We start from the raw sequence: 27,571 nt of genomic DNA, 5'->3' as shown, positions 1-27,571 counted from the left end.
CCACACTTCTCAGATTTTCATTTGTAAGCAGAAGAGAAAACACTTAACAACCGTGCCTGTTTGTGCCTCCAAATCTTAATGTGAACTGAAACTGGAGAAAGTGAAAAGCTCAACAGGTGTGAATACTTTTTGCAAGCCACCATATATACAGTTGTCTCTAAAATGGATAGGACATATAAACAGCAGACCATTTTCTTTTTTGCCCTGTGAAAAGAAAAAAAAAGTGTCTTTACTACGAGTCCGTGAATGGAGCATTCACCAGACAGAAGCGGCATGGCAAAATTGAAAGAGAGTGAATAGCAAATAGACGAGAAACTCTCTCTCTTTTTTCTTCTCCACTGAAAGCAACCAATCCCCTCCAGTCTGGAGGGGGTTGGGGGGATTATTCAAATCAAGGATGATGTCACCTCTTTACGAGTCACTCTACTCTCTCGTCCGAGCTTTTCCCAGTTGTCTGGTGCCCCCCGCATCCCCTCCCCCTCCCCCTCCAGGCCCCTAGAGCCCTTTATCTCGACTGTTCAAACTCTTTTCTTCCATTCTCCATGCCCCACTGCACACACACACACACACGGTGAAGCAGGGTTGCGCCGCATGCATCAAGTTGGCTGTATTGTCCGCTTTCAGTGCTACTGTCGCAGCAGAACACCCTGAATGCATCTCAAACCTGTTGATTTTTGTTGTTGTTGAAATATCATAATAATGTCTTAAAACAGGATGTGTATCTGTTTGCAAATGTTCACCATGTGCAGCTTAAAATCAAAACAAAAAAAGTGAGCTTTCAGACACAAAGACAGCAATGTGCAGAGTGTGCAGATTGTTTTTTTATTTTTTTTTGTCCTCTCCCCATCAGAGTGCAGTAGCACATGGTGTTGAATCATCTCTGCTGAATCTTTTTGTTTCTGCAGAACGCAGCTTTTCATCAGAGACTGTCTGGGTGGGCACACTGCCTGTCTGCCTGTCTGCCTGCCTGTCTGCTGCGCTGCATGCTCAGCCCCCAGCAGCCGCCTGCCGTCCCCTGTCTACATGAGCCAGGCTTTTGTGTGCTGCTCTGCTCTGGATGGGATTTTTTTTTTCTTCATGTCATGCCTGTCATCCACTCTTCATTTTCTGTCTGAATATGTAAAACGCAGCCAGAGGATGCTTTGTCTGAAGCGGGCTGATCTCAGACGTCTTTGCTCACACTCTGGAGGAATTCGCCTCCAGAAAACCTGACAATGCTGAGCATTATTTATCGATTTACCGACGACTTGTGTTCTCTGGTCTTTATTCAGGTTCTAGCCGACCACCGATTACCAATCTTTAAGAAACCATCATTTCAAATGTAAACATATATTCTAATTTTCAAAAAATAAATGTAAAGATTTCAGATTTCAGAAATTTTAAAGGAGTATTTTAAATTGGTATTATTGACTCTTTCTTGAGCTTTACATCGTTTTATGACGTTATTCCGTCAACAAAAACACACCCGAAGTGTTGCTTTCATTTTTCCATGCATGTTTGAGAAATCCTTTAATCTCCTGTGGCAACCATTCAGCTGTGCAAAACGCCTGGGTGGACGTAGCCCCGCCTTCGAGGATCAAACTCCTCCTCTGAGCTGCAGCTTCCACGCTCCTGCCTCACAGAGCAGCTCTCCCCCACTCAGTTCCTGCGGACTAGCCAGCAGCAGCTAGCAAACACCTGGAGGAACTGTGAGTCTGCTGAGCTCATTATAGGAGCTACTTCTCAGTGAAATGCTGGTAGTGATGTTGTGATGACTTCCTGAAGGCGGAGTTTCAGAAAAAGAAGGAGTTTCTTAAAGAGACAGAGGCACAATTTCAAGGAGATAAATTACGAAGTGAAATTTCTCTTAGGTCATATTTTATATATATAACATTTTTATAACAACTTAAGGTAACATAATAACTTGATTGTGCTCTAATGGCACTATGTGCCTGGAAAACACAATACCGGCCCTTTAAGCATTAATGTATGGCGCCTGTTAGTTTAGGATTCCTGTAAGCAGTGACTCAGTTTGCTTGACGATTTGCAAAATGTAAATTTTTATGTATATTTCAACAAGGCACTAAATATAGCTAGCTGAACTGTTGTAGAGGTCAAAGGGAAGTCCTCTTTGTGCGTGCGTGCAGGTGTGTGTGCAAGTAATGGAAGCTGAGAGGGAAGAAGGTGTGAACTGGGCCGTTCAGTGCCTGCTCACTAGAGACTGATGGACATATTGGCACAGGCAACCGGGAGCAACAAAGAGAGGAAGGTGGTGTTTTTCTCTCTCTCTCTCTCTTTTTTTTTTTTTTCGCCACACAGGCGGTGGTTATGGCGGCAGTGGAGACAGGAAGGGGCAGGGCACTGTACCCGGCGCGCAGTTCCCGTGTTATTTATCTCATTGGTTTTTTTTTCTACATTGCTCGGAGTCCAGCTGGGGTGGCCACAACACACACACACACACACACACAGAAATAAAAAAAAACAAAAAAAAAAACTGGGGCCTGGCGCTCAGTTAACCCTGAAAACCTGGCCTCCAGTTTTGCTCCACACATTAGTTATTTAACCAGCAGCAGATACAGATACAGATACAGGCACGCTCTCCTTGGGTTTCATTTATTCCGGCATGAAGAGTCACATTGCACACAGGCCTGAATCTCCCGGAGACACACCCATCTCATCAGACACCCTGGATCATTACCACAAGTGGCCTCCGAGAGCACGAGGAGGCATCTGCACACGCAGCCGTTCACACTCCAAGTCGAGCATTATATTAGAAATCCGGTGCGTGTGTGTGTGTGTACGAATAGCGAGCTGGCTGGCGCAGGTTAGCACACGCCGGTGCAGCTGCCGCTGCTCTCTGCACGCAGCATGGATTCCCTGAAGAACCCCACGCGCCAAACACCGCATATCATTAGCATGCAGGATGTTTCCACACTCCCTGACAAGCAACGTGTGAACAAAAGAAGGCAACAAACGTCTAATTAATGGACTTTAATCATGCCCTCTGGCTCTCCCTACTGCAGCATGTGGGTCAAACGATGCTCACTGACAACAATGGAGACTTTAACGTAAATATGTTTTACCCAAAGGGTGTCGTTTGTAAAGTTTATTCAGCCTGTAGTAGAGAAAAAAAAAAAAAAAAAAAAAAAATGTGGGTGTTCATTTTTCAGTCACATTTTCACCATGTTATTCATACATGAATCACTATTAGAGTCCCAAACTAAATATTTAATTCACAAGCAAAAAGATTTAGCTTATAAACGATACATTTAGCTCTCAAATTAAATATTTTGTTCGAAAATTAAATGTTTAGGTGGAAAAATCATTTTTTAAACTAAATATTTAGTTAGCTAAATATTTTGTTTGAAAATTAAATGTTTAGGTGGAAAAATAATTATCTTTAACTAAAATCTTAGTTAGAAAAATACATATTTCATTTGGGGCTAAATATTTAGCTTGAAACTAAATATTTAGTTTGTGAATTAAGTATTTAGTCTGGAACTCTAGCATTTATAAATGTATGAATAACATGGAGAAAATATGACTGAAAAATGATTGCTTTTCTCTATAGCAGGCTAAATAAATGTTTTACAGTGTAACTTTACAAACGCCACCCTACATATAACATTCCTGAATCTGTTATTTTCTGCAAGATTTTATTTTATTTATTTCAAAGATGGCGTTAACCAGCTTTGAAAGCTGACGTCATCAGTCCAGCCCGTTACCTGTCGCTGTAAATGCCGCTTCATCAGCTCCGGTACCTTCCTCTGCTGAATAATGCATCAACATTCTGCGCTTACTGGTCAGCGATACCACTCCGGCACATTAGGGAGTGACTGCCTTGATGTCTGTTCCATCTGAACAATACCTAGGTGCGTTGTATTTCTTCTTTTTCTGCTGAAGCAGCTGACCTGTACTTCCATTTACACAGTAGATTTGAAGGTCAAGCACTTTTCTGATACATTATTTATTTTTTAATGTGGCTAATCTTTTACCAGGCCTCCTTTGGAAAGTGCCTTTGGGTTTTTTTTCACCCCGCTGCTTCCTGTCATTTCTTTATTGCCTCTCATTTTGATTTCCTGGGTTTGGTTTGCTTGTAGGAGAAAGAGCACGCTTCCCCCCTCTAGTGGTGACTAACTATTCTAACAAAGTACAAGGAACATGAGAATACAAAACTAAGAACTGGACTACAGTTAACCCTCTTAAGACCATAATTGTAACTGGGGCGCCTGGTATTTTTCTGATTTTATGGCTGTAAAATTCTCAAAAAATGTGCAATGAGTCTGAATTTTTGCTCTTTTTTCCAGAACAACCTCAGCTTTCAGTATTCGATAGTTATTTAACATTTCTGTCTATTAAAAATTGAGAATAAACAGTTTAAAATGATGGACGGAGCCTGAGGTATAAGTGAATATTGTTGTTGCTAGGAGATCTAGCAACAACAATATTGGGTCCCCCAAAACCTTGTGGGTTTAGACAGAGCAGACTTTTCAAATGTAGGGCTTTTTGAATCAGGTGGACCCACTAAAACAGGAAGCGCTTCCAAATATGGATGATGGCATGTTGTTAGTTAGGTTTTAACTATAAGTCTAGTAATGTTCTTTTTTTTAACCTTGAACTTGTTTTCCAGGAGCTTTCATTCAGACTGAAACAGGGGTGTTGATGCAGAGCAGCAACTCTTTCAACCAACGGCAAAAACGTCGCGGTTTTTAATTTCGGGCTAATCCCGAAATTAAAGCCGCTGTTGTCAGTAATACAAAAAGATGCCCTGTCACAATGAGCTCAAAACTAAAGCAGAAATGGTGTAATGCTGACGGAATTTAATGTTTTGAATTACATTTACAGTTTTGTCGAAAGTAGTCATTAGCCACTGATGTGAGTTACAGGCAGACTGGGGAAACAGACTGGGTTTACTTCGTCTCCTAGCTACTGCTCTCAGAGAACATTTCTCCAGACGTCCTCCTCCTCACTTGCTGTTTAAAATCTTTGCCTCATAAATTCATATTAAAGGTGGATACTTGACTATTCCTACTTCTGTCTTAGGTGCCCAATGTGTTGTGCATTAAAGCCTAAAGCAGCAAAACATCCTTTTTCAACTGTCAGCTCTTATTTCCGCTTTGTGTTTCATTTTTTTCAGACATATGATCTGAAAAAAAAAAGCTCAGAAAAAAGCATGAGTTCTGTGCGTTGAACATAAAACATTTACCGATTGCAAAAATAAATAAAAGCCTCTTTAATTCTTCTGAATTCTAAGTGGTAAATGTAATGTTTCCACATAATCCAATATGGCTGCCATGAGTTTAAAGTGATCAAAACGGGAATAAGATTTTGTTGCACTTCTGCCAGACTGTTACTTAATCTTTTTACCACAAAAAAATAGATGTGCATTGTTTGGATTGATAAAATACAGTGTTTTTAGCTTGTAAGCTACTTAGCAGTTATTCACAGAGGGAGGTGCCAAAACAATAACATGAAAATTATTTATATAGTCAAAATGTTCTGTACATGACAGAGGTTTGTGCATGTGTTAACAATGTGATCTGTAGCAGTGACACGCCTATATCTGCATGTACCTCAGAAAGTACAAAGTTGCGTCCCTGATGCTAATAGTTGTTAGCATAAACACTACAGCTAATTTGTGTCGTATTTAGCCTTTTAAGAAGCTGATGCCTAAACTTATGATGGTGCCACCAATGAGAACAACCTCTACATCTTTTAAGCTCTGAAACTCGCCTAGCGTTGAGGTTAAAGCTCTATAATAACTCTTTCAAAAATATGTGGAATTGTCATTGAAATGGTAAATAAAAGGCAAATAACAGCAATCCACAGCCTTTTTTCGGTTTATTTAACTGAAATGTGTGCTCATCATTAAGACAGCATCAGCACAGAAAACTGAGTTGGACCCTGTAAAATGCTCCATACTAAGTGCTTCCCTTTTTGCAATTGTCTCTTCTAAAATTGAGGTAATAATGAAAAATGCAGAAGTACATGCTAACAAACACAGTGAGGAATGGCTGCCAACATTAAACCACAGCAGAATCAGGACGCCTTCCTATAACTAAACACAGACTGGCTGACGCATTACATTTACAATGCTTTGCTCTGTTGTTCATAACCATGTGCCAAATTAAGTGGCACATAGTTAATTTGCACATAGTAATATTACTTTACAATACTATATCTGTGCAAATAAATTAACTGCAATCATTACTTTTGTAATTGTACAAATGTTTATGTATTTAAATTAAAGTGCAAAACAAAAAGCAATAAAAACCACAAATGACAGAAAAGAAGTAAAAAAAATCCTGGAATGATTAGTACACTTTCAAAAGTTTCCATAAACAATGTTTTTAAAGGCATACAAAGGAGTGCATTTCATTTACAGATGAAATAACCAGCTATCACACTTTGTCAAGTTAACTATAAAACAACGAACAGAATAATCAAAACTGCCTATGTTAAATTTGATTTGGACACAAACTGAGTTGAGAGGAAACATTTTTTTTCCTAAAAGTGCAACAAAATGAGCAAAAAGAGAATAAGACTAAGAATGCAAAAATTTCACAGAGTAAACACATTTTGAAATGCTAGCTAATGTTAGCAAAGGTTAACGCCATGAGATCGCAAACTAGCTTAAATTAATTTTTTTATATGTTACAGAGTAATAAAGATCAATTTTAAAAGTGCTGCAATAGAATTTCCCTTTTGTAGGTTTAATCTACAGCTTTTAAAATTTATTTATTTTTTTAAAATAGGGTCGAAATCAAGTACAAGTCGGTTCAGGTCTTCTTACTCAGAAACATAAAACAATCTATAAAACTTCCACAAACATTCACCCAAAACAAAGATCTGTCCAAAACTGACTTAAACACAGTAACATGTTCTCTGTCCCTTTAAAGTAATAAATGAACAAAGAAAAAAGAGAATAAAATAGTCATTGAATCATTCAAGTTACTAACATGCTAACTGCTAGCTAATGTTTACCAAGGTTGATGCTGAGAGCAAATTAGCTTAAAATAAAAGCTTCTATGTTATTGAATGCTAGAATTACTTACTTTTGATATTCAATGTCTCACTGATTGAGGTTGTTCACAGTGGATATGTTGTAAAATGGTATATTTTTAATTAAAAAACAAATAAATACAACCATTTGCCTGACTCAAAATCTAGCCTGGTTGGCTAACTAATAGCAACCAAGTGTAACAGACAAGAATGCCTCAGGGTGCGTCACTGTGTATGGTGTTTCTTTTTGCTCTTTTCTCACCAGTCAGCAAACCGGATTTTATTAATGAACCAAGCAAAAAGTTGCCCTGATTCCACTTGATAAACCCCATTTCCAGTCTTAAGCAATTAATTTTTGTTTCCCGGCGCTACGGGTCTGGCAATCTAAAGGCTAAAAGACTCAGTGAAAGGCAGCAGATTGTTCATACAGTACAAAAACTGAGGCAGGTTAATTGGACCGTGCCGAACGAATTTAAATGCAAAACTGGAACGCTGGCACCAAAGGACAAAAGCGGCCCAAGGTCAGCCAGTTCGCTCCACCAGCCTCCAGCATCCCTGCTGAGCGTCTGGAGAAAGGAGTGCAGCTGTCAGCGCAGAGGCAATGTGGGTCTTTGAAGATTAAAAAAAAATGTAATAGTGTTTTGCTTTTTGACGCAGATGTCACTTACTCCTCTTTTTTTTGTGCATGTGCATGTATCCATTTTGTCGTCCTCCTCACTATTCGCAGCAGCAGAGGAAGGAGCACGACGACCCGTCCGGCCCGCGGAACTTGCCGGAACTGGGCGTGTCTGTGCACTGAGCGATGAACGCGTGCAGCTCCGTCTCCGGAACCTGCTCCCTCGTTTGGGCCTGCGGGGAAGAGAAGGAGGCTGAAGGTGGAAAGAAAACCCCAACATTTCCGTTCGCAGCCGTGGGTGTGGCTCAAACCAAAGCTGTAGGTACCATGATGGTGTCGTAGGCTCCGGTGATGAGCGCAATGAAGAGCGACAGCACCATGTAGATGAACAGGGAGATGAAGGTGTAGAGGTAGACTTGGCTGAAGACCCACACCAGCGTGCCGCTCTGCTCCATCTCGGCAAACGTCACAAACATGTCGTCGCCGTTGATGAGGGAGAACAGACACTCTGACACCATGGACAGGGAGCGAAACTGCACACACACAATCCACCGACAGTCCACCGTAAACAGCAACTTTCAGTAGGTTTTACAACCTGGAAGCATGAAACAGAAACTCTAAAGCGGAACGGCACGACTACACGAGGGCGATACGGACTTAGTTATATCACTATATTTTGTAGAACTATTGTGATAACGATAAAAATTGCGACAATAAAATCGAAAATCTTATCATGACCAGAATTTCATTTTTTACGATAAACAATTAACGATACAACAAATACCGTACACTAGGGATGAAATATTAGGAACGACGAGTTTCTGCCTGCTGGCCTGCTTCAAAAGAAAAAAAAAAAAACCTCATCAAACCACACACCGAGCGAATCACTACGCAATAACGAATTGATACTCATCATCAAAATACTGTTAGAATAAACTAGTGACTGCAGAGTGTGAGCTGTGTACCTTGACATGGTAGGGGCCCAGAACAATCCATCCACAGAAGCAGTATCCCAAATAAATCACAGCCACACAGCAGCAGAAGCGGATGACGCTGGGAAAAGCAGCTCTAAGAGTCACAATCAGGATCTGTGTGAAGAGATACAGCAACTTAATAAACATCCAACACACAGAAAAGACACGGTGTGCTGTTCTTGTAGAAGAAAACGTGCGATTACGTTGTATTTCTGGAAGAAACTGAAGTAGCGGATGACTCCCACCCACACCAGCAGAGTGGACGTTCCCAGCAGGATCCCACACACGTCGTACGACGACAGAGTCTGAAACGTGACACGTCGCAGTTAGTCAGGAAATAAGTACAACTGTCATTCGGTGTGGACGAATTTCTACTGTAGCAAGACGTGATTTTTCTTTTTTTTTTTTTACACATCATGCGCAGGGGGGAAAGTGATCCGTTCAGGATTCCTTCACAATTTCCAGACTCAAAATTCAGGATTTCTCAGTTTTGTAGCCGTTTTATGAGAGAGAAACGTAGAAATATTTTTAAAAAGAAGGATTTTAAAAAGAAGGATTCAGAAAGATCTAATAAAAAAATATTTACAAAGATTTAGAAAGAGATTTAGAAAGAAAGGTTCAGAAACAGGAAAAAAAAATATTTAGAAAGATTCAGAAAGAAAGATTAAAAAAGAAAGGTTTTACAAAGAAAGATATTTAAAAAAGAATTAGAAGGGAAATTTTAAAAAGAGAATGAGAGATAAAGAAAGAAAGGAAAAAAGAAGAAACAGTAAGAAACAATGAAGGCAGGAGAGGAAGAAAGATCATATTTTTCCAAACTCCACGTTCCCAGACCATGCAGGAACCTGGAGCGTTGCTGACGGCACGCTGAACCCACCTTGGACTCTATCCCGATCTTGATGAAGCTGCCGACGATGGTGAACAAGTCGCTGATGATGAGCAGGATGTACCAGCCGTTGATGAACTCCATCCTGTCCCCCCAGCTGACCGTGCGCTCCAGTTTGTGATTGAAAAACTGAACATATTCCTGTTTCGGGAGAGGGAACACAATCAGATACTGATGACACGGTTGAGCAGAAGCTGTCTGCGCTTGTTTTAAGCGACAGCAACAGCAGCAGCTTTCCATTTACATTCCATTTACATGTTTTTCAAATGATCTAAAGCTTCATCTATCTGCTGCACACAGTGCCATTTTACAGTAGAATCAAGTCTCTGTGTTACCTTCAGTTGTTATGAAAATGCTACATATATCAGGTTTGGCTTTAACGAAGTTTAACTTTGTAATTTGATCCCTTGAAATTGGGCCTCTGTCTCTTTAAGAAGCTCCTGCTCTTTCTGAAACTCCGCCTTCAGGAAGTCATCACAACGTGGCTTAACAACGTCTCTACCGGCGTTTCACTGAGAAGTAGCTCCTATAATGAGCTCAGAAGATGCCCAGTTCCACCTTGTGTTTGCTAATTGCTGCTGGCTAGTCTGAAGGAGCTGAGTGAGAGGATAAAGGAAAGTAGAGAAGAGTTGTTTCTGTTTCCTACGCGCTGAAGGAGGATTCCTCTGAGGATGGAGCGGCCGCAGAGCAGCAGCGACAGCAGGCAGACGAACGCCACCACCACGTCGAAGAACTCTCTGGCGTAGCTCTCCGCTGACCGGGGGAGGAGAGAAATCAGTCGAATTAAAGCCCTTTTATTGAGACTTTGGAAAACGTTTCAACCGTGACTCACCGTGTCCGGACACGTTTGTGTCTTTACACTCCTTTATGGAGGCCTGGTTCTGGAGGAGGATCTTGATTTTGCCGCTGTGAGCTTTGTTGTCGAAGACGATCTGAGAGCACAGTGAGAACCGGGTGAGTCTAACAGGAAACGCTTCGCTCATTAGCGGGTCGCAGCTCTTCCTGGCTGGACCAAATGTTCCCGTCACATTTCTCTTTGTTCAGCTGAGACTTTTGGGAACTTCAGCTTCAGCTTAAACGTCTTTATCAGGGGAACACTGGTAAACACACACTGCAAAAAACACTAAATGTTGCCATTGCTGTTCTAGTTTCTAGTCTAAATATCTTAGCACACTTGAAATAAGACAAAATTAACTTACAAGTAACTTTTTCACTTATAACATTTTACTTGTAACATTGGAAAAAATGTGGAACTAGAAATTTTTAATCAATATTAAGGAATTATTGCCTTAAATAATTAGTCAGTATCTTACTGAAAAGTTACTTGCAAGTTAGTTTTGTTTTATTTTAAGTGTCCATCTGCATTAAAGTCTGAAATCTGATATTAAAGTCTTATTCTGGACTTTTTTTTCCTCAGATTTTTGAGAAGAAACTAAGCTTAGTGGCACTAATCCTCTTCCGTACATGTCAAGCATCAGCACCGGTGTGGTTTAGTTCATCAGCCAGCAGGCGTTTAGCAACATGGGAGCTGCTAAGAAGCTTTACAAACTCTAAGCTTTTTCTCTCTCCAGCTGCTTTTCTGAAGATTTTTCTGTAAGATTTCCTTCTGCGTAAGACCGAAGTAAAAAAAAAAAAAAAAGAATAAAGCAAGACAAAACAAGAAAACGTTTCATAATTAATCATTTCAGGGTTAAAGTAGCTGAAAAGAAACAACTGGAAAACGAAGCTCACCGTGATGGCGAAGGTGTAGCAGTCGGGGATTTCGTTATTGATTATTGTCTGAATGTTGATGGCCTTCAGCTGGAAATCAACCGTGACGTTGATCAGCCTGAAGGGGAAACGAGCAGAGAAGCACGTCTCTTCTGTTTTATCACATTTATCACCAGACAAAATCAACTTCGGTAAATTAAAAAGGCAGTTTTTAAATGGTTATGTTATGTGCTGAGAGACAAATGTGATCCGAACCAACCTGAACTCTAACGTCAAAGTTATCAGAAAAGAAAAAGGAAAGAAAATGGAGTGACTGTGTCAAAAATCTGGATTAATATGTTTTGGGTTTTTTTCAAAATAAATAAAAACATCCTTTGGAAACAGCCTTTTGTATTTACTCAGATTATCTTTGATGTAAAATGTCTGTCTGATGATCTGAAACATCAAAGTGTGACAAAAAAAAAAGTAAATAAATTCATAAGGACAGAAATACTGATATTTTCTAAGAGGTGCACAATTAGAGCTCCGGGAGGGAAATTATAATGTTAAGCAGGGAGAGAAAAAAAACAAAACAAAAAATACATCATCTAACTTGTAAAACTGGAGGGTGAAATTCATGTGGTCGGCGTTTCTCGTCACAGGACTGTCGGGGACCGGATCGAGGCCGATGCAATCTGGAAAACGACATCAGAAAATAGCCGTGAAAGAACCGAAAAAACTGAATGAGGAAGTCCCATTTGAAAGCAATACAGGCGTCAGGCTTTTTTCCACATCACATGAAGCCAACATGAAATTTCTGCACTTCCCTAAAGCTTTTGAGCGCACAGTCGCCCACTTGGAGCCGGACTTTTATTTCCATTCGCCTTGCTATTTTAATAACCAAACCTTGGTCTGGCAATGGCTGCAGAATCAGCAGATGTGTGCAAATAGCACCATTCCCAAGAAGACACCTGGCTTGTTGCAAATATGTGGAAAACAACCATGCTCATGCGTTTATGCCAAGAGCACACAAGTCTTGTAAAAGTAGGGCAGAGCTGCAGAGCGTCATGTGACAGAGAAAAGATTTCCACAAGCGCCATGGAAATATTGACTTGGTGTAAACTACAGGAATGGAGGATGAGGTTTTGTTGCATCCACACAGCTTGTCCTGCTATATGTGCTGTAATTTCTGTAAAATGAATGAGAAACGTTGCACTTTGCATGTACTCTAATAGGTTATCAGGCAACTGGCTGGGGATCTAAATTGCCTGGCCTTGAACCGGTCTTTGAAATCTTTTTGAGCTTGGACCTAGCCTTTTTATCTTTTATTATTTTCAATAGTGCTGCCTACAAAAAGAGAAAACTGCTCCCACCTGTAACGACATGGGGGTCGATGTCAAACGTGTCGTTGACGGGGTCGATGGTGCCCGTCTTGAAGTACCTCTGGCAAAGGGAGAGAGCGCTCCCATTCGCGCCCACGCCCTTCACATATGCGTACCGGCCCAGTGCGATCTGAGGTAGAGCCATGTACTGTCAGTGGAGAAGAAAAGCGGAAAAGCGCAGCAGAATTTAACACCAGGAATCTGACGCCGAATCTGCATTCAGTTTTTAAAAGTATTCACACCCCAACGGCCCTCAGAAGTTTGTCAGGTTGGACATTCTGACCTCTAGATCTAAACACTGTAGATCACAACTGCAAAATGTAACATTTAGATAAGTGGCAGAAAGCACAGCTTTGTGTTGGTTTATCTGATAAAAACCTCAGTAAAAATCTTTGACGTTTGAGGTGTCAACACTTTTGAAAGGCACTGTAAATTTCCGTCCTGGGAGCGTCTGGGCCACCTGCTCTATGACGAAGCCGATGCGGCTGTACAGCTCCAACTGTGTGTGGACGGCCTGAGGACGGTTGTCCTGGTAACCCTTCAGGAACAGGTGCTTGAACGCCGCTGTGTTTTCCTCCTTGAATGTCACGACCATCTGATTGCTCAGACCGAACAGCACCAACTGGGAGGCGGAGGCAAAGGGAAGACACCGTTAGCTACGACAGACTGGAGAGAGATTACACAGCGACGCCACCGAACGGGCCACCTGAGGACGAGGGGGTGCACCGACTGCATTTTTCTGGCTGATGTGTAAAAACCCTGATGTGCACATTTTGACCAAAACCAATTTTTTTTTTGTCTGAAAAATCACTAAATATAGCATCAAATTGGCGAAAGTGGGGTGACTATTGATTTGTGGAGGTAGATGGGATCGGTTTCACATGGTCAATCTCCCAAAATTAGGGAAGTCGGGGCCGATTCATCGGTCCACCTCTTCTGCTCACCACTGCATCTACCTGCACGGTCACGATGATGATCTTTAGCAGCTGCAGCCCCAGTTTGAAAGGCTTGCGCCCCTTGGCGTGGTACTTGTCACAAGGGCTCATGAAGAAGTACTTGAGTTTCCTCCTCAGAGCCTCTTCCTCCTCGTCTTCATCCCGTGGCTGACCGCGGAACTGGGAGTCCGCCAGACTGGCACATCCGAGCACATCCTGGGATCCGTAGCCGGACTTGGAAGACAGCAGTTTCTGTTTTTCTAAGGAAAACGAAAGAAGAATTGAAGAATTTTAAGGTATTACGTTGAGTCAGCAAAACAGACCCTTAGAATACTGCTGCCACCACCGTGCCTCAAAGTTCTTACAGTGTGCATTAGCTTTGAACTCCTCTAAACATCTGGCAAAATAACTCAGTCTTTGTCTTATTAGACCATAATGTGTTTCTTGATAAGACGTGCTTTCAGAAGAATGGCAGAAAATACTCTGAAAAAGGTGGAGAGTCTGTAGAGACATACCATGTAGACTGAAGGTTGCGACATGGGCAGTTCTAGACAAGGGCCAACAGGGACCAGGGCCTCTGTAGAACTGGAACCTGCGTCTCTGGAGCTCCAAGATGCTCTTTGGCTCACTTAATATATTAAACTATTTTTTATTTATTGTTTTGCTTTGTTTTTTTCCTTTTAGCCTCCATTAAAAAAACATGGCCCACATATTTTCATATCTCTATGAATATAAAATATCCTGTTGCTTTCTTCAGAATACATACAACCGCATAAAATTTAGAAAAAGTGAAAGGGTGTGAACACTCTCAGACGCCACGGATACATGTGTAATATGCACACACACATAAGCGGAATATTAGAGTAAAAAAAAAAACCCTGTATAACCACTGAAATACACCTGATCACAGCGACAGACTATGACGTAGATCCATGCTCCACACTTCTCTAAGGCGTTAAATCTACAGAATGTCCCTTTAAGATGTTATCCACCTGTACAGGCTGTTCTCAAGTATAGATCAAGCTAAACACAAACAAAGCACTCTGCCGAACAAAAGATGGAATAAAAACCCGAAGGATTTATTTATTTTTTATTTTTTGGCTGCAGCCAATAAGCAGAGAAACGATCATGAATAAAGGCTGAGAGGGAAGCGGGACCGACCTGCGGGGCTGACAGGGACGCAGGTGTAGCCCGAAGACGCCATGGCGCTGACGGAGGCGGCAGGACAGCTCAGTACCAGCGGAGAGGCGGCGAACAGGACGGACCCATCTCCTCAGATCGGGTTTGATTTCACTGCAAACTGAGGATGCTCGCTGGCGCAGTGCTAAGGTAAACACCGCCGCAGCTTCCTGATAGCCACGTGACCACAGCTACGTCACAGAGGAAAATAAGAGGTGGACGAAGGATCAGACACAGGTATAATAAATATGGAGATCATGCCTATTTATTGTTTACGTTTTGATACATGTGTTTATTCAGCCGAACAATATATTATTATTATTATTATTATTATTATTATTATTATTAGTAGTAGTAGTAGTAGTAGTATTTTTATGATGCAGATATAATGAACAGACACTGTTGTTCTATCTGCAACATAAGAGTGCAACAGCATATTAGATTTTTTCAGAAATTTTCTGGCAAAAAAAAGAAGGATATTTCTGAGCTTCAAAAGTGAAATATTTTAAGAAAAAAAATCTGAAATTTTGAGAGTAAGCTCAAAAATTACTAGAAAATTTTTTAAAAATCTTGAAAATGTCCGAGTTTCGTAAGTTGAAAAGTTTTGAGTTTTGGAAATTTTCTAAGTTTCAAAAAGTCGAAAATATTTCTGGACTCAGGTCAATTTACAAAAGTGAACAGGAAGAAACTAAAACAAGCATATTTCCACTTATTTCTCATGTCAAATTATAACATGACCAGAAAAGCGGATAGATTCTGATTTTATTTTTTACACCAAAAGACTGCAGCACATAAAGTTAAATTTGTTGCAGTTCCTCTAAAGCCCTTCCTGGTGCATAAGATACGATCATTTTAACCTGTCCAGCAGGGTTGCGCTGACTGTGTGTGTGCGCTTTTTAGTCTTTTTTTATGCGAGTGGTTCTGGGAACTGACAGTCTGATGGGACAAATGACTTATCTCCATGTTTGTCCTTGTCCATATATGTCCCTTAACTCACATGTAATACTTTTACTTCATGCACTTTTTGAGTAAAAAGTATTAATGCCGTTTTAAACTAAAAATATTAGGAGTTCTTAATTTTTTAAAAGTATTTACTGATTTGCAAAGAAAAAAATATCACTGATGCTGGTCAATCAAGGGACAACTGGTTCCAAATACTGATTGAGATTAAATATAAATATAAATTAAGATATCTGCAATGCATGATGTGGGGAGCAGAAAAAACAGAAAAAAGTATTTACAACACATTATTAAAATTTGATGTCTGACTTAAAAAAATCAAAGTATTCATTGTAATATTTATTTTGTGTTTAATAAGACTCAGAATACAAGCAAACAATCACACATGGCAATAAGTACAACACACTAAAGATGATCCACAAAACCAACAAAACGCTTCTTTTCGTCTCTTCACATCACATCAGTTAGTCAGCTTTGGACCTCTGTACACCAGGATCAGGGTATTTCCTGGATCAGAACCGTTGCAGGTCTGTTTCATAAGTCTTCATCTGCCATCCAGAGCCTTGTCCCTGGCTATGACCGACTCGTTAAACTTTATCATCAGCGTGGTGCCCTTGTGCCAGTGAGCGGTGACCTTGGCGGGGAAGCCGCTGTGTGTGAGGATGGCCTCCACCACGCCGGCCGTGAAGGCCGCACAGTTCAAGCTGCTGTTCTCTTTGGGCACAGAGATGTATGCGTTGATGAGCGGGTCTTTCTCTATGATGTAATAGGTCTTGTCGTCGTCATTGGCCTGCTCCAGCTTGTCGGCCTCCTTACCAAATAAGGACTTCCACACGTTAACCTGAAGGGGACAGAGAAATCCGATTCATTCTTATAGAGACCAACAAACTAGGGTGGGGTGATGTGGCTTATAAAAAAAAGAAAAGAAAAGAAAAACTTGGGTCTCACACCAGACCCAGTTTTTAATCGATAACTACAAATGGCAGAAAATATTTTCAAAAAGTAGCTTTTATTTTTGTCGAGGATCTTTAAGTTTAATTTGGACAATATAGTCATAAAATTAGCAAAAGGAGACATTTACAAGAAAAAAACATTTTTTAAAAATTACAAGAAAAAAGTCGTTACGATGAGAAAAAGCTTAGTTATCAGGATTTATTCCTTCAAAATGGACTCAGTTGTTTGTATGATTGTTTGATCCTGTGACTGATAATTTGATGCCAATGTGTTAAAAGATTAAGTAGTACCTGTATAACTTATGCTAAAGTATAACTTCACCAGATGCTCAGCATTCGCCATTTTAATCTTTGGTTAATTTTCTCATAAATACTCTCATATTAATACTTTATACTCCAACAATTACAACTGAATAAAAATTAAAGAAGAAAATTGTAGCCTGACCCTGATATTTTGTGGAAATATAGTTGGCATGAATACAAAGTCCAAATAAACAGAAGTTTTAAAACATGGTTGTCAAACAAGATGGCAGCTCCGGGCGTAATGACATCACTGAGAACTATGGAAACACAAGGAGCGCATTGATGGAAATTACAAAAATAAAAAAAAGATTTTCCAAAAATGAAATCGTCAAAAACCATTGAAATCAAATTTATCACCCAGGCCTGCGACTAATTCAATCCAAACTGACATTTAAAAAAGCAGCTGACCTTGATGAAGAGCAGCATGTTGAGCACTTTGGTCTCCCTCTTCCCGTTCTTCTCCCTCAGCACCAGCACGTCCAGCATGCTGGCCCCCACGCGCTGACCCATCTCGGCGAGGCGCGTCTGCAGCTCCGTCACCGAGTACACGCGGCTCTGACAGTACTGGACCATCTCCGAGAACAGCAAGGCGAAGGCGCTCAGGCTCACTTCTGTCTTGGGCCGGCTAAGCGGTCGCTCCAGAATGGTGGACTTCCCCCGAGTGAACCGCGTGTCCATTTCCTGCTGGAGAACGGCGGCATCCAAACATTTAGGTCTCTTTTAGCCGCAGAGCAACGACAGCGACCAACTGAGGTTCATCAAAGGTCAAAACTTATCTGACATGTTTTTGCTAGGCTGCTGAACATTATAGTCAAACGTTTCAAAACTTATCTGACATGTTTTTGCTAGGCTGCTGAACATTATAGTCAAACGTTTCTATTTTGGTCTTCCAGTGTCATCTACAGAAATTCTCACTAACTCGGCTCTTCAGTCAAAGGCTTTTTTCAGATTCACTGTAATACAGACTGTTACAGGAGATCATTTCTGCCCACTACCATGAGAATCTACAGCAGCTCTCTGAAGAATCTTGATTAATACGAGTTAATACAACACTTAGTTTCTCTTTTAGAGCAATAACTACTTTTGAATTGAATAAAATATTGAAGCTCTTTACTGAGCAGCGCGAGCTAAGTTGCCTGCTATTGAACGCAGCAGACAACTTTTAAATTTTAGCTTTGTTTCATATCAACAATAATGACCGAGTAGAATCTAGAGCTAGAAAAAGCAGGTTAATTGTATTTTGTCCTGCTACGTAAACCCCAAGAATTCAAACAGGATGTTCGTTCATTTGTACCCTGGTTGTAGGAACAGGTAACAGCATTTTCACAGTGGAAAAAGAAAAAAAAACACCACAAATATGGCAACTTTAGGGTTTCAGTTGCAAATTAGACGCAAAATAACTTAAAATGTTAAAAAGCGACTCGACTTAAATCTATGGTTTAACCTAAATCTAACCGCTGGTCGGTGCTAGGTATTAGCAGCTTAGCTACTAGCAGTAGCCCAGTAACACCTCTAACTATAAATATATCCGAGAGTTAAAACCATACACTCCTCGAAAAACGTATAATACATCATTAGCTTTCCAAACTGCTAAGTGTAAATAATGTTTTAAGGACATGAACGCACCTTACAGAAGCTAAAACAGCTACGTTGAGGGGTTTCTTCCCGTTTTCTTCTTCTTTCTGTTGTTATGACGTATTAGAGTTTAACTGTATTCCGCCACCTAGTGTGCGGGAGCCAAACGATTTGATGCGCTTTATTTTTATTGATCAGAGGTGAATACCTTAGCCAAAACCTGTTCTCCAAAAGATGTAGCGCATTACCTCAATGTCCTTTCACATTGAAAGTAAAAAGTAGTCATCCAAGAAACTACTGAAGTAAGAGTATAAATGTAAGATCATGTGCTAATTAACTGACCATAACATCTAATTTAAAATTACATTAATCAGACATCCAATCATTTACAGCTATATGCATATTTTGTTGTTTTAAATCCGAGCTAAAATAATAAAAATATACAAATAACATAATAAAATAACAAATTCAGGCATGAGAAACATTTCTAAATATATATTTTTCCAACATAAAACTGATAAAACTGATCAAACCAGTGCTTAAAATAGGTATTTTATAAATGTTACAACTGGGTTAAGTATTTTCTTCTGCGTTTTCATTCGAATGAAAAAAAAAAAAAAAAAAAATATATATATATATATATATATATATATATATAACGATTTTTTGTTTTTATATATTACTCAAGTAAAACAGTATTTTTTTTTTATTAAAACAAACCCCCAAAAATCTGAAAGGTGTGGCATGTATGTCCATTCAACCCCATTTTTCCATGTGTGGCCTCTCTGCCAGCTTTGCACATTTGATTTATGTCTGGACTTTGACTGAGCCCTTTTATCATCTCAGTTGTATCGCAGCCATCCTATTGTAGCTGTATTTAGCTAGCATTATGTTTAGGATTGTTGTCCTGCTGGAAGGTGAACTCTTTCCCAAGCATGACGCTGCCACCACCATGCTTTACATGTAGGCCAAATTTTGTCTCAGCTAATCAGAGCATCTTCTTTTAAAATGTGCAGTATATGGTCAGTAGCAGACTAACTTCTTATAGCTTAGCAAGGGGATTTCTTTTAATTGTATATTTTTTAAATCCAGTTTACAATAATTTGTGTTGGTTTATCACGTAAAATACCAATAAAACTTCCCTACATGTTTATGTTTTGAGCTCATTCTCATAAAAGTCACTTTGTTCATGTCGTGATGTTCACGTTGTTACGGTAAACGGACATCTGTCTATCTGTCTGTCTGCAGCGGACTTTACATATCAACCAGGCGACGTCGCACTTCCCTTTCTCCTCCTCAAGTCGGTGCGTTAACAATCTACTCGGAACTTCTGGGTTTTCTGCACCCAGTGCTGCGGAGTGAACATCTGATTAGTGCGCACATTAAAAATCAGCCATAACACAGGAACACGTGATTTATGATTTTGGAACTTCCTCAGTTTTGCAGGCAACCTTTGCATTTCCCCAGACCCCAACGATTATTAACCAGAGCGAACATTATTGCCTCAGAGAGGAGCGGCCCTAATTTATACAGTGGCGTGGCCACGTTAATGACACAGACTGAGATTTATTACAGAAATGGCACATTTCTCAATGTCCGTGTCCGTTGTGACAGACGCTGGACGTTGCGAGGACACAACTGTGTGTTTTCCTCACCGCTCAGTTGAGAACAATGCCCGTGGCTCATTTCACAGGTGACCGTTTCCCGTATTGCTTATGATATAGTTGGGCACGGGTTGATTAAAAGCAAACACAGTCTATGGCAGTGTACGCACGCGGCTGTTGCATAACCACACTCCGCGTGCGGAATATCTATAAAAGAGAGGGAAACAACAAAGGTGTGCACATTTGGAGCCTGGACCTCACAGTGTGTACAGCTCAAGATGGATAAAGGCTGGTGCAAATTAACCCTAGCTCTTCTGGTTCTGCTGGTCAGCACGAATGCAGAAGGTAAACATTATCTGTTTCTTCTCACTTTTTATTTTATTTTATTTTTTCATTTTTACACACACTGTTTTGTGATAAAAAATCATTCTCTGGCTCATTCGTTATTATTTCTTGATCCATAATGAAGGAAAACTTCATTTGGTTGTGTTGAGGTAGTGGAAATTATTTTTTGCAAAACTTAAGGTCAGTTTTGCTTAAAAATAACATGATTTGGGAACATTATAATGCTCTAACGTTGTGTTAGGCGTCTAAGGGACTAGATATTATTCATCCAGATTTTGATTCGGAAGCTGAAAGTTTACTACTATTTAATCTAATGCTGGGAATAACCAATATTGTTTTCCAGCCTTCACCTGAACAAAGTCAGAATTATAATTTTTCTGAGTCTATTGTTAATTGCTTGGACACATATTTGTATTTTTTTAGCTTTACTTTTATAAGTAGTATTATAAAATGTTCAACAACATTTTGTTGAAGACTTGGGGTTCTCATCTGACCAGATTCCAACTCTATTTTTTTCATGTGAAGTTTTAGACAATGATTTACATTTATATTTTTGTTAATGGTCTTATTTCCCTCAGAGGAAGTACATTTTGCTGACCCCCAGAAAAATGATTTCTGTCAGATTTCGTTTCATTATGGACAGCCCAAAAGTGGAACTTTAAAGAAACTTACTGTAAATTAGTTCTTTAGTTTCATTGACCAGAAATGGCTTTAGGCAGAAACAGTCAATGTTAAGATTTCAGTTTTTTTTGAAGAGTAACAGCCACTATTTCAATTTAAAGCTATTGAAAACATTTATTTATTTCAAAAATAACAAATCACCTTTAGTTTTTAGAGCCAGAATAGCCATAGTTGACCAGAAAATTACACTTTTATCCAAAGAATAATGTGTTCTGCCCAAATAAAGTACTTTGTCCAAAAAAACTAATTGTTCTGTGGACACTTTATTCTTTGGACCCTTGGGCACTTTGTTGAACGGACAAAAATGACACCTTTTGTTTTAGCCCAAATCTCGCATTCAGTGTTCAAACTTAAAACACGTTTAGAGCATCTATTTTTACCGGAAATTATACTTTATCTTAGTTTTTGTCAAGAACACCACTTTCAGTCTTAAAACTCAGAATAGATATTTAACTTATTCATTTTTAGTTTTATCAGTATCCAGTGTTAAAACTTAAAAGATATGTTAAAAAATGTGTTTTTCAGTCAAAATAATTCGTCCCAGTAGTAGAATATTTGCCTTCCCCTAGAAAAGACTATATCGGAAAGTTTGACCAATTGTATTGCATATGCTGTAGTAATAATATGATTAGAAAACTGTTTCTGGAACAAGAGATAAAAGACTTTAACAACAAGCTAACATTAGCTAAGTAGCCATTTCACACACCGGTGTTAAGCTACTCCGGGACATTGCTAGCTAAATGTATCCGTCTTTAGAGAACTTCAGTTTCAGCTTTACCATTACCTCAATATTGGTCATCAAAAGATGCTTATTTCAATATGTGAAAGAAATGTTTCTGTCTCCAGCCTCCTTTTCATACCACATGGAAGACTTCATCAGGGCTGTAAAGCAGATAGAAGATGAGGATCCTGGCTCAGATCCAGCTACTGTGTTGATGAGATTGCGCAGAGCAGCTGGCCTAAATGATGCCTTCATCCGACACTTCCTTCCAGACGCTCAAGCTGCTTCTGAAATGCCTGCTAACCTCTCAGAATACTTTCGCAAGGCTGTGCATCACAGGGTGCTGGAAGACTTCAAAGAAGAAGGCGTGGTTCTGACCCCAGACGGTACCACGGTAACCGTCGCACCGCTCCTCTTGGGCATCGAAGCGGGTATCCTCAAGACTAAACGTCAAGCTCACTTCCACCTCACTCTCGCCAAAGATCTTGATGTTTCTTTCAGACGTCATTCTTCAGGCACACATTACCTCGGGCCTGATGGGTGCTGGAACAACGTAACGTCTCCTCAAGTCTTCACACTCTCCAGCAAACCAAATCTGTTCACCATAGCTCAGATCAACGGAAGAATGGACGGCGTGATATTGGGGACGGAGATTTCAGCCAATTCCAGTTGTCTTCTCAAGCTCAGCAGTCTGTTGAAGCAGTACTATAGCCACCGACTGGACAGGGAGGGAATGGACAGTGCCCCACGTCTCATTAGTCAACGTCGCAGGGAGAACTTCAAACTTTTGGTCTTCCCTTCTCCCCTGATGAGAAAGACAATGACGACCGTGGAACTGCAACAAAGACTAACAGGACAACCAAAGATGAAAATGGAGACTAAGAGGAAGCTGAGGGCTGTGGTGAAAATGGCAATAAAAGAGTTTGTTCACATGTACATGGGTAAGCTTGAGATCAGACCAACGAACTGAAAGATTTGAAAGAATTCAAGGACAGAAAAGAATGTTGCAAATAAACATTTAATGCCTTCTATGTCTTCATAGATTGCCCGCCCATCATTTCTCGATGTATGTGGGGCGCTGAGCCGTACAGAGGAACACCCACCAGCCTCTCTTTGCCTCTGCCCTTCTTGTTCATTCATCACACCCACACACCAAGCGAGCCTTGCTTGACCTTTGAGAAATGCTCTGCGGACATGCGAGCCATGCAGCGCTTCCACCAAGAAGACAGAGGCTGGGATGACATTGGATATAGGTAAATTCCACAGCATTATAAGATTACTTCTGCATGCCAAAGGTACAAACTAATCTTACAATAAAATCCTTCTAAAGCTTTGTTGCTGGCTCTGACGGGTACATCTACGAGGGCCGGGGCTGGGACATCCAGGGAGCCCACACCTACGGACAGAACTCTAAAGGCTACGGCGTGTCCTTTATTGGGGACTACCAAACCAATCTGCCGTCTCAGCATGCCATGAGTCTGGTGAGAGATCAGCTGGCATCCTGTGCAGTAAACAGAGGTGGGCTAGTGTCTTCCTACACCCTGCAAGGGCACAGAGATGTGGTGAGCACAACCTGTCCAGGAGATGCCTTCTACAAAGAAATCAGTACCTGGGAACACTTTGGGGTACGTAGGAATCCTCCATTATACTAATGTCTCTAGAAACGGTAAGACGGAGAAAATTCTGAGCTCTCAGAAATGAAGCTGAAAACATAATGGCTGTGGCGTTTTTTTAGCGAAATTAGAAATGAGTCTTGAAAGTGGTTAGTTGTCAGTAACCGAAGCCACATAAGATAGAGCTGATCAATTAGCAGTTATAGTGTTATAAAAATCTGAATAATGTGGCATAGGGCTGGATGATAAACATGTAATGATATATGAGTTTCATATCAGTTGATATCAATGATTATTGGTTAGTTTTTCTTTTAAATTTATGAAATACTACAAAGTCTGGTGATCTTTCCTGCTTCATCATCAGTTTTCACACTGTTGATTTTTTTTATTTTTCCGCAGTTAGGAGGCATGGTGGCAAAACTTTAAATCGCAAGTTACTCAAGTTGTTGCTAGGTAACCAATGAATGAGTTGGCTCTTGCCACAGACCTAGCTTAGCTGGCCTTGAGAGGTTGACTGGCTAAACTCTTTCCTCTGCCTACATCTCCCAGAATGCTGTGCAGTTCAGGATTGGCGATCAGTGAAATTATTGAATATCATACAAGATATATTACCTATTGCTATTGATGACATGTCTATTGCGATATTTATCATTATTGGTTTATTGTCTGAATGTACTGTTCTTCTGTATGTAAAACCAACTCTATACTCTATTCCTTCACACTTAAAGTTAGTAAATGATATCGATTCTTCTGGGATGGTTTTTACTTTATTTGTGCATCAGAATTTTATTAAAACTATCACTTCAAAGGCTTGAAGCCCTAAAATATTAGTTGCAGAAGTCTTGGATATCTCTTCACCAGAGTGGGCCGACTCAAAAGTTCAAGGTTGTCTCAAGAAAATAATTTCCCGGGACACAATGTTTCGTTTCTGTTTCATGCCACAGCTCTTAAACATCTCAGTAGAAACTGAAGTTTCCAAAATCTCACCATGCTGAGAGACATTGAAAATATTTGTTCAAGAGGACTTGGATTTTTTTCCAGTTTGCTTAGTTTTGAAGTTGCACCACTGTCTGAGACAGTTGGGTCTTGCATATTAGCTTTACATTTGCACAATTCGTGTCATAAAGTCTTCGCAAATGCAATGTTCATTAAAGTGTTTTTTACAGTGTTGCTTAAAAGTAAAAGATTTGGTCTGTTTACATTTATTTTTCTTACATATTTATTTCTTCTTTACAGAAAGTCAAGACACAAAAACCATGAGCCTGGAAAGCTGAAGAATGAAGAAAAAAAATACAATAAAGATTTTTTCTGCTCCTATTAATCATGTAATCCTTTGTATTGGTCTAACATGTAAAATGAATCAAAATATGAAATATTCAATTGGTGCGAGCACTTTGGCAAGGCCTACTCTATGAAAGAGCTCAATGTTTTTCAATCTGTCTCATAACATACTGTCACAACATTATGACAGCCTTAACAAATATGTAAAAAAATATTTTGTTTTTATAAAAGTTACATATTACAGCTTCAAATTAAGTTGGTTGGCATTTTATTGGTTAAGACTCTAAAGACCTCTTATTATCGTCCAATCATGTTTGGTTGTTGTCTTTTGATAGCTTTGATCATTTCCGGTACGAAAACTAAATTCAAATGATGTTAATAATCTAATTCATGTTAAATCAAGATAAATGAGTCTTTTCATTAGTATTGCTTATTGAGTAAATAGTACTTTATTCTATCATGTAAATAAAATAAACATGAGTCTTCATTAGCTTATTTTATTTATGCAAATTCAAAGTCCTTCCAAATCCCATTTTTTCAGAGCATATGAAGCGATGGAATCAAAACCTGCAGATTGTGCATTTCCTGAGGCAGTAAAGCTAATATACTCATTTCCAAACGTCACTTAACAAGTACTTTGACTTGCACCAACACGTCTCCTGCTATAACAGATGAATTACTGCCTCCTCTAAGCGGATCACTTTCTCTCAAAGCCCCCCTGGTCGTTGACGATGTTTTCATCAGAAAAACCTTCTGCTCCTTTTTTCAGCAGAGAAGAAACAGTCTGTTTCCAAGGCAAACCTTTGGCACTGGAAACATTTGTACGGCCTTCCACTGATTGCACTATCATGCCAACAGTTGCAAACGTTCCCAGCAGACTCCGGGTTGAAATCTTGTATTTCATACAGATTTCTTTTTCCGTCAGCGCTTCTGCTGCTCATGTCGTTGACTTTTTGGCTCAGACTGCACCAATCTGCACAGCCAAAGATGCTCGAGTGCAGAAATTTAAAGTTAAATGGACAACAATCTCACCACAGTGTGTCAGCTTTATGTCCTCTGTGGGAATGCCAACATCTATACACATTGGCTTGAACTCTGCATATTTAAATATGACCAAGTGAAATTAGGTAAGGATATGAATCTTATTATAGCACTGAAATTAGGTTTTTGGATATAATGATGTCAAACTTGTATGATTAAAAGCATTTTGAATTGTAAACATATAACATATATTGATCCATGTATTATTCCATTATATTCTTCAAATAAAATATTTTAGTTTTTTTATTAATTGCAGAAAGGTGAAGTGTGTGTGTGTGTGTGTGTGTGTGTGTGGTGTTTGGTGTGTGTGTGTGTGTGTGTGAAAGAGGCCTTCGCCCTGAACGCTATTCCTGCAAGGACCGCCAATGTTTACGAACTCCCAAAAACATGACTTTTACTTGTAGTTACATGTATTAAAGGAAAGCTGCCTCTTTGACGGCCAGTAGGGGGAGCCAACGCACCGACTAATAATCAGACTTTGATTGATTTCCAGCCTGTATTTATTTTAAACAAATTTATCGACAAAAACAGACGTAGCAGACGCTTTTCTCGCCAAACGAGGGACACATATGTGTCCAACAATGTGTATATGTGAGTACTTACATTACAATATATGAGATAAATGTTATAAGTTCAACATAATGTGGAAGAACAGAATTTTAACAATTTACGTCACCTAAAAAAATCCACATTAATAAGAAACATCACTTTAGACGCTCGGTTTGCTAACTTTATAGCTTTTCGCCAGTAAGAAAATATTTGTCGTGACATTTAAAAAAAAGACGCACGCAACATAACTAAGCACATAATATGTGTAAAGACCTACAGTTGTAAAAGTTTGACTAATTAAAGTCGCCTCTGGTGGGTTTCCTCTCCCAACTCTTTCCGTCGCCCTCCCCGCTGACGTTACGCACGCTGCCGTGGCGTGCCTGCGAGCTGAATAACATGGAGTCCTCCGCCTGGCACCTCCGAGGAGGGATCCTATCGAAAAACCCGAGCGGCAACTAGAGACCAGGGGGCGAGCTGGTCCGTGCGGAGCACTTCGAAGCCTCCCGCGAGCATCGGCGCGGCTCGTGAAGCTCCGGATCCCGGCCCAGAAACTATGACGGACGGTGCTTAAGACGGTGTCAGCCTCGCTGTGCGACCCGCAAACCAGGCCGATTTCAGTGAGTAGTCGCTCTTAAGAAAACAGCTGCAGTTTCTTTTTCTCTTCTTTTTCTTTTTTATAAAGTCTGCACGGATGTGTTGTTGTCCCAATCACCTGACCGCCTGGATCGATACGAGCCACGTCTTCGGAGGCGACAGGGGCGAAACTCAGGGGACATCTCGATCCGTTTCCCTGCTTTTCTAGAGGGGGCAGCAGGCAAGGGGAGGACATGGGCCTGAATATAAAGGCCACTTATTTATGTAACCATCTGGGCGCCCCATTTGATTCTTAAATACCAGACATATTGTTAAAAATAGGTCAGACGGCACGAAAAAACTGGAGCTGGGGGAATAGGACCAGGCAGATTCTGCAGATTTCATTGTTCCTATGCTTATTTGCAGCTCTGTTTATCAATGCATGCACATTCCTGCAGCATAAAAGTTTCTTGCAGTGAAAAACAAACAAACAAAAAGTTAAGTTTGAGTTTGTGCTTCCAGACTCAGAAGAGGTTGCACAATGTAGGGAGGCTGTTTGCCGGTGGGACTCCATACTGTCCTCTGGGGGACCATGGAGCCAGATGGGCAGCCCCTAACCCCAGGGACCAGCAATGGGCCCCTATCCTACGGTTCAGCACAAAATCCTACCGCCGCTAACTTCCTCAGCTGCAGCTTAGAGGTAAGACCTGCACCACTGCGTTGTTGATGT

At 40.2% G+C, this 27,571-nt stretch overlaps 4 protein-coding genes across 10 annotated transcripts in view; 2 read left to right on the top strand and 2 right to left on the bottom strand.

The window, feature by feature from the left end:
• Positions 1 to 5,803: 5,803 nt before the first annotated feature.
• LOC106930626 (mucolipin-1) lies at positions 5,804 to 14,876 on the bottom strand. Of its 2 annotated transcripts, XM_015008277.2 has the most exons (14): positions 14,625 to 14,875; positions 13,485 to 13,723; positions 12,989 to 13,150; positions 12,520 to 12,676; positions 11,760 to 11,841; positions 11,189 to 11,285; positions 10,290 to 10,389; positions 10,104 to 10,210; positions 9,449 to 9,598; positions 8,775 to 8,876; positions 8,563 to 8,685; positions 7,924 to 8,130; positions 7,650 to 7,830; positions 5,804 to 7,547 (listed from the first exon to the last, which is right to left on the bottom strand). In XM_015008277.2, the coding sequence occupies exons 1-13, from the start codon at positions 14,665 to 14,667 to the stop codon at positions 7,699 to 7,701; spliced, it is 1,701 nt and encodes a 566-aa protein (XP_014863763.2). In that variant the 5' UTR covers positions 14,668 to 14,875; the 3' UTR covers positions 5,804 to 7,547; positions 7,650 to 7,698. The 2 variants fall into 2 exon arrangements, with proteins under 2 accessions (XP_014863763.2, XP_014863762.2); XM_015008276.2 differs by having other exon boundaries at positions 5,804 to 7,830; positions 14,625 to 14,876.
• Positions 14,877 to 15,932: 1,056 nt separating this feature from the next.
• Positions 15,933 to 18,593, bottom strand: trappc5 (trafficking protein particle complex subunit 5). 3 transcript variants are annotated; one of them, XM_015008281.2, is made up of 3 exons: positions 18,485 to 18,593; positions 17,267 to 17,542; positions 15,933 to 16,443 (listed from the first exon to the last, which is right to left on the bottom strand). In XM_015008281.2, exons 2-3 carry the CDS (start codon positions 17,534 to 17,536, stop codon positions 16,147 to 16,149), a joined length of 567 nt encoding a protein of 188 aa, XP_014863767.1. In that variant the 5' UTR covers positions 17,537 to 17,542; positions 18,485 to 18,593; the 3' UTR covers positions 15,933 to 16,146. The 3 variants fall into 3 exon arrangements, with proteins under 3 accessions (XP_014863767.1, XP_014863768.1, XP_087864237.1); XM_015008282.2 differs by having other exon boundaries at positions 17,267 to 17,539; positions 18,485 to 18,588; XM_088008111.1 differs by having other exon boundaries at positions 18,490 to 18,563.
• A 1,648-nt stretch (positions 18,594 to 20,241) lies between these two features.
• On the top strand, positions 20,242 to 24,718 carry pglyrp6 (peptidoglycan recognition protein 6). Its single transcript, XM_015008280.2, has 5 exons — positions 20,242 to 20,382; positions 21,910 to 22,725; positions 22,827 to 23,037; positions 23,115 to 23,409; positions 24,634 to 24,718. Exons 1-5 carry the CDS (start codon positions 20,316 to 20,318, stop codon positions 24,655 to 24,657), a joined length of 1,413 nt encoding a protein of 470 aa, XP_014863766.2. The 5' UTR covers positions 20,242 to 20,315; the 3' UTR covers positions 24,658 to 24,718.
• A 1,503-nt stretch (positions 24,719 to 26,221) lies between these two features.
• Positions 26,222 to 27,571, top strand: part of wizb (WIZ zinc finger b) — a 34,687-nt gene continuing 33,337 nt past the window's right edge. For all 4 annotated transcript variants that reach the window (XM_088008109.1, XM_088008110.1, XM_015008286.2 and 1 more), the window contains exons 1-2: positions 26,222 to 26,885; positions 27,364 to 27,541. In XM_088008109.1, coding sequence (XP_087864235.1) covers positions 27,434 to 27,541 — 108 coding nt within the window. In that variant the 5' untranslated portion in view covers positions 26,222 to 26,885; positions 27,364 to 27,433. The remainder of the gene's footprint in view (positions 26,886 to 27,363; positions 27,542 to 27,571) is intronic.

This window comes from Poecilia mexicana, unplaced genomic scaffold (assembly GCF_051168715.1).
Source record: "Poecilia mexicana isolate PSO_F unplaced genomic scaffold, ASM5116871v1 scaffold_8, whole genome shotgun sequence".
Classification (NCBI taxonomy): Eukaryota; Metazoa; Chordata; class Actinopteri; order Cyprinodontiformes; family Poeciliidae; genus Poecilia; species Poecilia mexicana.
This window is presented reverse-complemented; position numbering and strand designations above follow the sequence as displayed.